The sequence below is a fragment of the Oenanthe melanoleuca genome, chromosome Z, assembly GCF_029582105.1.
Source record: "Oenanthe melanoleuca isolate GR-GAL-2019-014 chromosome Z, OMel1.0, whole genome shotgun sequence".
Classification (NCBI taxonomy): Eukaryota; Metazoa; Chordata; class Aves; order Passeriformes; family Muscicapidae; genus Oenanthe; species Oenanthe melanoleuca.
The window spans coordinates 41,075,372-41,088,363 of record NC_079362.1 but is presented as its reverse complement, the minus strand read 5'-3'; the positions used below and the strand labels follow the sequence as shown (position 1 = coordinate 41,088,363).

At 38.8% G+C, this 12,992-nt stretch overlaps 1 protein-coding gene across 2 annotated transcripts in view; it reads right to left on the bottom strand.

The window, feature by feature from the left end:
* Window positions 1-12,992, bottom strand: part of LOC130265164 (transducin-like enhancer protein 1) — an 80,310-nt gene that overhangs the window by 15,274 nt on the left and 52,044 nt on the right. For both annotated transcript variants that reach the window (XM_056514033.1, XM_056514034.1), the window contains exons 10-15: window positions 12,878-12,931; window positions 11,137-11,289; window positions 10,194-10,338; window positions 9,310-9,500; window positions 7,794-7,870; window positions 180-429 (exon numbers count right to left, since the gene is read on the bottom strand). In XM_056514033.1, the coding sequence (XP_056370008.1) occupies window positions 180-429; window positions 7,794-7,870; window positions 9,310-9,500; window positions 10,194-10,338; window positions 11,137-11,289; window positions 12,878-12,931 (870 nt within the window). The remainder of the gene's footprint in view (window positions 1-179; window positions 430-7,793; window positions 7,871-9,309; window positions 9,501-10,193; window positions 10,339-11,136; window positions 11,290-12,877; window positions 12,932-12,992) is intronic.

Sequence of the window (12,992 nt, the reverse complement as noted above, 5' to 3'; positions counted from 1 at the left end):
AGCACTATTCTTTCTAACACTGTTATGTATTTTTAAAAAACAAAAAGACACCAGGAAACAGATCTGCCTGCTATTTCCTTCTAATATGAACAAAATCCAAACAAGGACAGCTTTTTTTTTTTTTTTTTTTGAGTCCCTAAGGAGAAGCTAGCCTTGTGCATAAATTGCTATTCACCTACCAGGCAGTCCAGCTGAGACACAGGGCTCTTGTTGCCAGGCTGGCTGATGTCCCAAACCTTGACACAGCCCTTCCCACCCGTGTAGACGTGTCTGGTGGGGTTGCTGATGGTAACTGCACACACAACTTCCCCGTGGTTCAGGGTGTTGATCTGACGGGCATGGCGAGGGATTCCTGGGCCAATGAGGGCATCAGGGGGGAAGGGAACTGGCTGCATCTGGCCATCTGCAGTGACGTGAAAGGAGTAGGCTCTTGGGGAAGGGAAAGAGAGAAGGCAAAACAACTTTAAAAATCAGCCATTACAGAACTACAATGCAAGAAAAACACAGTATTTTTAATCTTAGTTCTTTGCTAATCATCTTATGAAAATCAGAGCTACAGTGCCGAGTAATACAGGCAGAAGAAACCTCAGGAGTAGACAAGAATTTACAACATAAATTTTCAGCTTTCCTCAGAACTGAAGTATTTGTGTAATGGGGAAAATTCCCAGGTTAAATTCCACCCTTAACCCCACAGACCAAGGTCGCGGTTGCTATCCCTCAGCCACTTGGATAATCTGAAGACCTTTCAGCCCCTGGTTTCTAGGCAGCAGTTCCAAGTCTCATCACTACAGTCCTACAGCAGCAATCCCTCACCAGGCACTACTCTCTCCCTTCCATGAGACTTACACCTGTTGCCTTGCAGTACAAGCCAAAGTTTTGCTTGATTCCTGCCCCTCCTCTTTAACATCTCCAGTGTCTGTGCTTATATATCCCTCTTTCTATCTGCAAAAAGTAGTACTTTAGACAGAAAACAGAAACACATAGTGTTGCACACAGATTTCATCAGAGCTGATACCATCTTCTCATAATTATGCTTTCTTGAGTTAGTACATTGAAAAATTTGAAAGGCTCAGTTTTCCAGGTACTTTTGGCACTTCAGAAATACCTTTTATTTGAATTCATTGAAGGATTTTAAGTTTATGGGAACTGAGGGTTGAAGGAAGTGACATTCTAGCACTGAATAAAAACACTCCTCAAGGAAAGTACATGAAATTATTTTTTCATGGTCACTGAAAAGTTTGAAGTCAGCTCTACTCAAGGACAAGGGCACAAACACCAACTAATAAAGGTTTTAGGTGCAGGGGGGTGGGTCTTTGCTTATTTGAACTAATAATGAAAATACTACTTTAAAAGGCTTGCTTTTGCTATAAAGTGAGCTCCTTTTCTGTAACTTCTGTTTTAAGTGCATCCATAGCTCATGCTTTTGATGCTCTTGTTACATCAACATCATCCTTCAAGAGGCCAAAATGGATAAAAAATGTTGAGAGACTGAGTATTCTTTTTTTTTTTACTAATGAGCTGCCATATTCCCTACCAAAACATTTCTTTAGCTAATATATTCTTTTGTTCAGGACCTTCACTTTCTTTTCCAAATCTACTTTCTTCCTCAGAAATCTTCAATCACTGTAGCTCAACTATTAGTATCACATCCATCTTCCAAGAACCCAACAACAGATATTTCTATTAAATCTTCGGTTCTGAATAATAAGCTAGTATTTTCAAGGTATTTTATTATGTGTTCCCAAGTATCACACAGTTTGAAGAGAAGAAAGATGCCTGGTTGTGGAACAGACATCACAAAGCAACTGAATCTGCTCTGCTCCTGGGCATAAGGTATTCCTTTGAAAAAGCATGAAGAGAGATGAAAGAATGCTACAGCTCTTTCATACAGAAAGTAAGACTGGAAGCAGTCAGCCCATGCAATATCACAGTCTTTTCTTAAGTGAAGGGTAGAAACTGGTTAACAGTAACTGCTCTTAAACAGAGGAGAAACTAATAGTGCACATGTATGCAATTCTTATACATATTTCATGGTTGGATGTATAAGCAGAAAGCTTGCTGGGAGAGTACACAGAAAGAGAGGATGAGCAAGTGCAAAAGATGACATCTTTTTTGTCACAGAAATGTCAGGAATGGGAAATGCAGTATAGGAAGGAAGGAGGTGCAATGTTCACTCCCTTACCTGTACACAAGGCACACAGTTTATCAAATGTATTTTGTCCCAGGAGACCCTTTCTGGCTCTTTGTATGAAGAATTATAGTAATGATAAAGGCTTAACTAGAGACCCATTCCTTTCTGTGAAGAAGGATGGAGACAAAACTGTCCCAAAGTATCTATTCACTAAACAGATCGGACACAGGGGAGGAGAGGAAGCAGAACAGGAATGGCAACAAGACTGCTTGAGGCTGAGCTGCTCAGGTTCATCAACAGAGTCCAACACAAGAGTCACAGCATTTAAGACACTGAAAAGCTTGGCCCCATCGTGGGCTCCAGATCAAAGTCAGTTGCAGAGTATTTGTTAGCAGTAAGAGTACACAGAGCTATACAACTTTGAAGTTTCAGCCCGCCCTTGCTTTTATCATGGACTGAAGCAAAACAATTAAGCATGTATTAGGCAATTTTTTCCAGCATGTCCAAGATGAATAATCTATTTGTTCATGACTTTTTCTTTATTTGAAGGTTACACCTTAAATGTTCTGTTCAATTCAAAATACCTAAATAATTGTGTTTTGAAATGCTTAGGTGCATACACAGAGCTCTTCAGTTCCTGCTGAAGTGGGGTGTCAGGAAGACAATAGAAACATTTTTTTCTTCCTGTTTACTGTAGAATTGTAATGACTCTTATGCTTTGAAACATCAGAATACTACCCAGTGTATTTTGTAATCCTGTAGAATTTTACCAGTATGTCTACATTTAAAGTGGGGCTATACTAATCATAGAAGCAGTCACTCTTTTTTAGCATTTGCTTCTAAGACTGGTTGATCAGGATGCAGGAAGGCTGAGTTTCATGGCCTTACTAACAGGCCAGCCATAGTTTCTTACAAGTCAAAACAGCATTTTCTGCACTGCAAGTTATCTGCAAACCACTGTAGAAAGAAATGGCTACATTTTGCCAAATCCCTCTGCCAGGACAAGCACACAAAACAGGAAATGTTCCTGTTTGCTTGAAGATATGTGGCATGTAATGCTAACATCACCACAGTGACTTGTATCTGCTCAGTATTACAGTACAACTTCTGTCACACAATCCCTTTTAACCTTGGAAAGGCTTGCATCGTTTGCCAGACTGACACTCCTGACACTCCCTCGACAAGGAAAGTCCAGAAGAACAGGGCTGGAGGCAGCAGTGCAAATGACTATTTGCAGCTCAGTTGCTGCAGCCCTTGACTTCCTCTTCATCAGGTTACCGTGAGAGAGATCCTGCTACTCCTGGGAAGGACTTGTACTTACAGTTCTACACCTACAGAAGACTCAATTTTTAATGCACTAGACATATTCACAGGCTTCAATTCTCAAAAATGACAAGAATTTTCATTATCTAATCTCAAAAGAGTAAACAGCGAAATCTGGCAAATTCTTGAGTTCCAAAAAGCTCAGGATTTCTTAACAGGCACCAGTTAACCACCCATTTTTCTTTTAGAACTGACCATGAATGCCAGAAATTGCTGTTTAGTCTCATGACTAGCACAGTTTTCTGTCTCAGAGCATTCTGCCTGTATGAAAGATGGCTATCCCATATTGGATTCTATGATTATCCCTCTTTGGTCAAAGGAGAGTCCTTCCTTGTGTTGGGCTAACAACAATCAGAGAAAATTATCTTATAAAAGTGCAATTAAATTTAATATAAAATAAGCTAAGTAGGTATCAAGTAATACGTAAATATACACTTTTAATTAACTTAATATTATGACAAGAACAATTACAAGACAAACTTCTGTGCCTTTTACTTAGAAGAGTTCTGAGAAATAGTATTCTGTCACTTATATTATTTCTGAATAATGGAAATATTCATCTGAATTACTGTATCCACAGACTTCTCACGTGTGTCAAAGCAGTAACTGAGAACCTGCATAGTTCCTATGCACAGCAACATGGTCAAGTTTCTCAGCTTTACTCTCCAATTTCAAAATTAGTGGACAGCAAGTAAGTATCATCTGACATGCTGAGGACAGCTCAGGATAATTAATTCACAGTCCCAAGAAATAGCAAGTTAACTAAACTACCTGCCAGCTACCCTCAGTATTCAGATTGATGTACAAATGCAATCTGTACAATTCCTGCCTACTAAACTACCATGCCTTAAAAAAAATCCCCTCAAAAACTTCAATTCTTCCCTTCAATTCAAGCAGACTTTTTTGACTAGCACAATACCCCCAAGAGCAAAGCACGAAAGCAAAAAGTTCCTCCAACTCACGACTGCAGTTTGCTTTCAGCTTTTTGTGCACTCCAGCTCATTTTTAATTGTAGTTAACACAAAAAACGGCGAGTGTTGTTTGTTGTGTTGTTTCATCACATAGAACAAAATGCAAAGAAATAAGGATAGAGGTATTTGTAGAGAAATTACTGAATTTTCATCTTCATGCATGTTACCAAACAATTCTATTTAGAAATAAATGGCAGGGGTACACACAGTCCTTAATCTCCTATAATTCAGTAAAATTAGCCTTCCTTTGCAACATCTCTCATACATTCACTGTAAAAGTATGAAGATCTGAAGAACAGAACAGAACTGAAATCAAGCAATTCCAAAAGAATTGCCTCTCCAAAACACAATGAAAAGTCAGCTTATAAGTAGAAGGAGAAAGATTTAACATTTACCATGTAAAATTTCCCTTTCCTACTAAAATGAGTAACATATATTCTCAGCTCTTTTCACTGTCTGGGAAAACGTGCTGAGAAATATATTTGTCCTCAATACTATCATTAATTCAGAATTTTGGATGCCAGGGAAGCAGTACTGTGGGCATAAATCTTACCACCAATCTTGAAACTCTGTATTTAGTCCACAATCCAACTATTAGAAGGCACGGTTCACATAAACCAGAAATCTATAAGAATGTTAATTCAGCAGCTATAGAATACTTAAAGTACTTGTTAGAAAGACTATGCAAAGCAAAAAAAAAAAAAAAAAAACCAAAAACTTACAGTGCAGGGCATATTTAAATGCATCAAAACAAAAGAGTTCAGGACTCAGACAGCACATCTTCATGTCCAAGTGGGTTTTTAACAGGCCATATATTTAACAGGCCATAACAGATCTCAGAACATAGAAGAGTTAAAAAAACCTGGGTGCTATCAGAAGTGTCTGTCCTTTAGAAGGAAGCAAACACAATTTTCTCTTGGGTGAAAAAACAGCATAAACATAACCATAGATATAAAATGTGCAGCCTAAAGCATACACATATGAGTGGGGATTCCACAGTCCATTTTGAAAATTCTCTGTACCACTTGCAACAAGACTCACTAAAACTCCATATTTAATGAAACAAATTCAATGTGTCACCATATCTGCACTTAAGAAAAGGGCTGACTTTGAAAATAAACCAGGCATACTCCCATCAATTTTCACTATTATATCTGTCTGTTCTATACAGAAAACACGAGAAAAACATGAAGCAGGTGAGATACTCATAAATGCTGCAGATAGCAGACAGCATCTAGCCAATCAAGACTAAAACATGACATTGTTTTCCAGCTGTCAATGGAAAGGCAATTCCATGAGTTTATGGAATTTTAGGCTTGCTTCACTAAGATAAAGAAGTAATTTTAGAAAAAATGTACAAGCAACATGACCACAAAAAACCCCCAGCATTGTAGAACATATTAAATGGAGACTAGGGAGTATGCATCAAAGCAGGCAGTATATGAAGCAGTGTGAATAAACTGGTAAAGACATTCAAACAAACCAAGCAACCCCTACTCAGCTTCCCCCCTGACAGTAATTTAGCTATATTACCAGGATACAAAGTAAAGCAGTATATATAGCTGTCCTTTTGTCTTGAATAGTGCAACAACTAGAACTCAGCCACAGAAAATTTCTGATTGTACAAAAATAGGTTTCACTAGATTATGATATTAATGAAAGGCATGATAATGAATAATGAAAGATGTCACTGAAAGTTTATGAATAACTTGTTTAGAAGTAAAAACTTGGAGCCACTCAATTATGTGATTTTCAAAAGCAGTTTATCAAAATATGCCAAATTCTATGAAAGTCTGCAAGAATGTGTCAGACAGAGTTTTGAGTACAAAGCCTGATCCTCACTGCACTAAAGTTAAATACACCACATTTGATACACAACACCCACTCATTGAGCCCTCACTTCACTAATCTTGTCAACACACCACCAGCCTCAAGTACAACCAAGATTTAACAGGTTTCTCACACTGTCAACAGATAGCTAAACCTGTTCCCAGAAGCATGGTGGAGAACCACAAAAACACATTCAGGATGGCTTTCCAAACTAAGTCTCCTGCTTTCCTATTGTTATAGGAAAAGATGAGAAGATAACACACACTTTTTTTTGCCTGTAATCTGGTACCCTTTCAAGGATCTTTGCAAGACTGCATTACAAGATATCACTAGTTAGTACCAGGAGTCCAAAGTCAAAGCAAACAAATTCATGAGTATATAACTTTCACCACAGCCTGACAACTTAGCATCCTAAAAGTAATAGTTTCTAAATGTTTCCTGAAAGTGCAAAAGGAAAAATTAAACTTAGATTGGTAAACAGACATTATGTAACATGAACATCCTGCACAGAAAGTGAAACATGCTAAATAAGTTTCAAAATTATGTATATACCTAGATAGAGAAAAACTACTCTGATTGCAAGCTGCTGTTAAAAGAGAAGTCAGGACTGACTTCCAAGTGTGAACAAGGAACAGGTTCTAACAGAGTGTTGAAAAAACTGTTAAGAGTTCTCTTTGCCTCATTCTCTCCAGAAAAACAGCTCAGTTAGTACCAGCATAGCCTACTTGTCCAGGAATACCTAAACATTAATTGAGTGTTTTCAGAGGTCATACATGCTCATGAGTCCACTGCACTGGTAAAGTTCAGGGTCAATGGTCTACAAAAGCCAAAATACTGAAATATTTCACGTGCTGCTGAATTTATTTTATTGAAACATCAATGAGTCACAGTGTCACAGAACCATTTAATTTACTAATTGCTTCACCAATAACCAAAACTTTTAAATAGAAATAAGTTATTATGGAAACTCTTCTACATCTATGCACTATCTGCTTCACAACTGCTTCACCATCCTTTTGTTCTCCAGCTGCACTCACAGAAGTTCTAAATAGCCTGCTCCATTATGCAAGGTGTGTGTAATCTGTTGCTAGAGTAACTGCTCCAGAAACCCACTGCCATCAGTTGCAGACTCCCATGCCTGATAAAACAAGTGCCAAACAAGGAGTCTGCAAGTTTGCAATACACATTTATCCTCAGTGTAGTGCAAATTTTAGTTTCAATATATTTCCAACACATTTTACCACTATTTACCATTTAGTTTGTAGTACCCTTAACTTCCCCCAAAAAGAATGAAATTAAAAAAACCCCTTAAAGTATACCTTCAACAACTTTTCCTGGGAAATAGGTATATTCACACCTGTTTTAGGTTATGACAACTACCATTTGAGAGCTTTTATGCTGCAAATTTTACCTGGAGAAGTCTAAAACACCCTTTTAGAAACAGACACTATCCCCTTTGTAATCCCTGTTCACTGACAAATATAACTCCATTCCCTCTAAACATTGCAGATGTTACCAAAATGTGAAAAGTTACTTACGGTTTTCCCCCAGGAATCCCTGCTAGATTTGGAGGGATTCCAGGTACTCTCATGTGGGGAGGAGGATCAAACCCAACCTGACAACAAAAAAGTGAATTAATCTCACGCTTAGAATTTCTCATCCATTTTTCTGCAAGTCTCTTTTCTCCACTCCCAAGATATAAGGCATTTAACCAAAAGGTGCCTTATACTACAGAATCAGATGACCCTCCACTGGGGGGCAAAACCCAGAGCTTTTCCCTGAGCATACTTCTGATAGAAGCACTCATATGAAGGCAGAGAGTAATTTATCACACACTCACAGCACTGAGCATAACCCAGCAGGGCTGGTTAGCAGGGAGAGTCCTGTGTCATCCCTGGAATTAGAGTCCATGCCAGCACCAAGCCACGCCAGTGCTCCTTGCTCCTGACAGAACCAGCACTTACTCAGGCTGGCACAGTGTGGTGCTGGAAAGTAGCTCTGGGCTCCAGCTAGGCTCTCACTGCCTCCACAGCACTCTGTGTGGGCACAGCAGCTGAGACATCTCTGACAGAGACACATTGTGGGGTGCAAACAAACTTCTCCACCGCTTAAAAAATACTTCATTCTCTTTACATGCTGAAATTCCACTGGATTTTTATATCATGAGTAAGTTTATCATATAATCCAAGCAGAAATTTTGGACCAAAAAGACTTAGCTTTTCTTCTGAACATTGTACTAGAATAAATATTGTTATTGCTTTAAAAGGAAGGTGTAGACTATTTAAAATTCTTGTGTTTTCACATAAAAGCCCTGTTTGCCAGTTTGAAAAAAGTGGTCATACAAACAATAATGAGAAGTTGACAGGCATAAATCAAATTTTGCAAATTTACAAGTAGGTAAGTTTGTCTATGCAGAAAGCTGCCATCAAGCTCACGTTAGCAGAATCAGGCCCCCAAGTTATTTTGTGTGACAGCCACCGTAACTACCAGATTCCATTTACTTACTACACCCACAATAGAAACTATTCTTAACACACCTGATCTCAGAGCTCCAAAATAGGTACTGACCAGCTTCTCAGGTTGATTTTCACAAAAAAGCCACCAACAAAATACAGGGACAGAGATCCAGATAAAAACGCTTTTACATACTTCAAGATTAATTTGCTATATCTATATGAGACACAAATGTGGTTCAGCAACAAAAAAGCAGATGCCCACAACTACAGTGAATTACTTTGTGTCTATCAGAACTACTTTATCATTTACAGCAGCATAAAATAATTTTTAGGCCTTTATTCATCAGTTAAAGCCCTGATGAACATGAAGGCCAAAAAGAAAACATACATTAATACACTGAGATTCTTTATTTTCAAGGTGCAGATTTGTTTCTTCAGCCACACAGCACAGTGAAGCACGCAGTGAAGCACGCAGTGAAGCTGTCAAGCCTCTGGCACTGCTGTGAGCTGGGGATTCTGCAGTGCTAAATGAAGCATGTAGCTTTTCCCAGTGAACCACAACGCACAGGACTGACACTGCATGCAACGTATTGCCTACCATAGGAGATCTTCCATAGGCAACCACGGCAGCTGCAGCAGCAGCAGCACTCATCTGGGGTGACATATTGTGCAGACTGGCATAGGCTGCCCCTGGACTGGTTAGCTCTCCGTTCATGCCAGCATGAGGCACCATTCCAAAGGGAGCAGGGTACGGTCCTGGAACCGCCAGCGGGGTCCGCAAACCTGCAGCTGCAGAGCAATCAAATTAAGTGGGTTATTTATGCACTCCTGCGTACAGGAACGAAGCCCTTTTTCTCTCCCCTAAAACACCTCGCCTACCCCTCTCACACACTGTCAAGAAACACTGCCATAACCTGTCAGTACCACCAGCTCTTTTCAATGTAAATAAGATCTACTGGAGTCTGAACTTGCTGATTACTTCTAGCAATCTCTTCTAGCATTACCAATTTCCATTTCTGTAATATTCCCCTGTTTACATTAATCTCTTCTTTGCCAAATTAAGCAGTAAAGCTGACAGACATGGTTTACACAGCTCATGTCTGAAGCAACTGTGTGTACCAGCCTGAATAGCAAAAGTAAACTTCCCCCGGCATTTGTCAAGCTGTGCACTGCAGCAAATATTAGTAGACTCAGACAAAGACAGTGGAAGAGACTGCATGCAGAATAAGTACCAGAAACTTCTCAGAAGTCTTTTTATATTGCATTCAGTCTCTGGATTATTTGCAAAAAAAGATAAAGACAAAAGTAAACAAAGAAGACTAAGAGACAGAAAGATATTCAAACTCCTGATAATCCAAACATCTGCTTCTCATCAAGCCTTCTCTTGATACCAAGAACAAAGCAATATATTTAGTTAACAGTCACATGTGTAAAAAAAGATTAATTTTGGAACCGTAAAAACACATGAGGTAATGCATTTACCAGCTTGGTTAACCAGAGGGTCCATTGTTGGAGGCTTGCCAAGGCCTGGACGGAGTCCTGGAGTTGCACTAGTGCCTGGGGTTGGCACATCACCTCGAGGAGTTGGTGTGCTGGATTTCAGAACAGGCGTGCTGGCTTTTTCATGCTGGTATCATTAAACAAATTAAATGAGTATTATTTTTAATCCAGGCCATATTATACAATTTATCACAACAGCAGCTGGGATGCTGGGCACCTACTACCCAGTCCCTCAGCCAATTTTCATAAATCCACACAATGCTGACAACATTAACTCGTGAGAGAGAAATGTTGACCTTTTTGACTGCTGCCAAAATTAAAATAAGAAACGTAGAAAGTTATTTTTCCTCTTCTACTGACATAAAAAAAGAATGCCTGAGCTCATTTTTTTCTTCAAGAAAATACAGTATGCTGAACAATTTTAGTTTGAAATCATTAATATCTTAATTATTAGACACAAAAATATCTAACTACAAAAGCAAAATACCACCATAGTTGATAGTATCAAAAAAACATGATACAGAAATTAGAGAGAATCAGATCAAGAAAAAGTCTGCAAGGATTAACAGCTTCTTTAGAAGAGCTTATCAAAAACCTGAAGAACTTAGTGACTATATACAGGCCATGTTAAACCATAAGTTATTGCTCCCAAAATAACCCCAAACCAATGCTTAAGCAGCTCTTGTTCATTGGAATAAATTTGCAACTCATTTGACAGAAATATAGGAAATGAGAAATCACAACAAGGGAGAAAATACTGCTGAGGAGGAAAGCTCAATAATTCTTTAAAGATGTGAAAAAACAGTAGCATCTTTCAGCCTCAAATGTTTAATGCCAGATAATTTGTGCCACAAGTAGTTACAGAAGAGTGGAGAGTTAGATTTTACAAGAAAGAAGACTATCCAGACCACAGCCTGCAACCTACCAGACCCATTTCTTTGGACTTGAGGGAAGTGGAGCTCCCTGAAGAGGCCGTGGATGCTGGACTGCTGGAGGCATCCTTCTTCAGTAAGCGGGTTTTATCTATACCATTTTCACGTGGTGAATGAGTGGGACTTGCCCTTGGGGAAGAAGGATCCTGAAACAATGAGAAGGGAAGAACAGCATAGAACCATGTCATAAACTTGTACACAGACACCACTAAGGAATCTATGGGGAAAAAAAACAAAACAAAAAGACTAGAAGAACTGAAGCGTAAGTGCAAATGACATGATGTTATCTTTGTAGGAAAAATCTGAAATCCCTTCATCAGCCTAGAGAAGTAACTAAAGTCATATAATAAGCAATCTGTTTTTATTTTACACTGCATGTAATCATAAATTGTTTTCAAGCACAGAGCTTGCAAAGCATACCTAAGTACAAACTAAAGCAAGTGTGGAAAATGTGGTAAGAGCAAGGAAGACCAACAGAAACTGCAGTAACTTGACACTGTTTTTAGCATGTACATTCTCCATGCTCTGCAAGCTTTGATAAACATTTCAATAACCTCTTTTAGCTGATAAAGACCTTGCTCATCTCTACCTTCAGAAATAGAGGTAGACACATGCCTTCACAGATTTCACAGAGTATTTTGAGTTGGAAGAGACACACAAGGATCATTGAGTTCAACTCTTAAGTGGAATGGCCCGTACTGGGATCTTTCTATGCCATAACAGCTGTCACATTTTTGCTAAACACCATCTGCAACTGCCTTGCCACTTACATCTACAGGAAAGTTGAAATCACCTCTCAGGTGATTATTCTTCTCTGTTCCAGAGGCACTCTGTGCATTTACTTTAACTTGAAATAGCCAGCCCCAAGAGTTAGAACGCTATCAGAGCTCTGCAGGTTCTCCACGCTCCTTTGGTTCACAAGAATAGCACCAGGGAGAAATCACACCTCACAAAAGGGCAATAAGGCTACTGACTGATTATTGAGCAGTTTCATTGTAAGGAGGCCTTCTGAAAGGATTACTAAAATCACTAGTTGGACACCTATATTTCTACATGGCTAACATCATTTGGGCTCCTCAGGCTACTGAGGGCACCTCTCTAACAGCTTCTCTCCCTATGATTTTCACAGACCTGAAGAACCTCACTACCACATTCAGGCTTCCTAGATCTGTGTCTTATATAAAATAAAAGATGAACAAAAAGGAGCACCCATCCCTTTACCTTGATACCATTACCAAATCTTAGCCCTGGAATAAAAAAAAAAAAGTGTCTACAATCTCTGGAAAATCTTGTAAACTAACTTAATTCTTAAAAAAACCCAACATTTCTGGAAAATGTCTTTCACATGGGAGATTAAAAAGCAAGGAATTTTTAATGTATATTTTTTAGTAACTATGAAATACAACACTAGATAATATCTCTCTTTTTCATTCAAAGACAGTAGTTTGAAAACCTCAGCCTTCCACAAACACTTCACCACAACCCTCTACACTACAGAGCAGCTGTGAAGTGTCAGGATGTTAACTGTGGAGAGAACAGACCTGGACAGAGCAGCAGAAGAAAAAACTGAGAAGGCAACCAGATAAAACTCAGAGGAAGACACGGTACTAATAAAAAGGAGAAGTGAATACTTTAACATATCCACACAGAGGATTATTTTTCTTCTAACAACTAAATGTGTTTTCCCTTTCATCTTTGAGCAAATGTCAAGACTACAAAAACGAAAAAAGTTACCTCATTGGATACATCTACAACCAAGTTATCGTCACTCTTGTCCCCATCACTGTCCTATTAAAAATAAATAAATATAGTGTTCATTTCAATTAGTACAGTAAGAGCCCAGATAGAA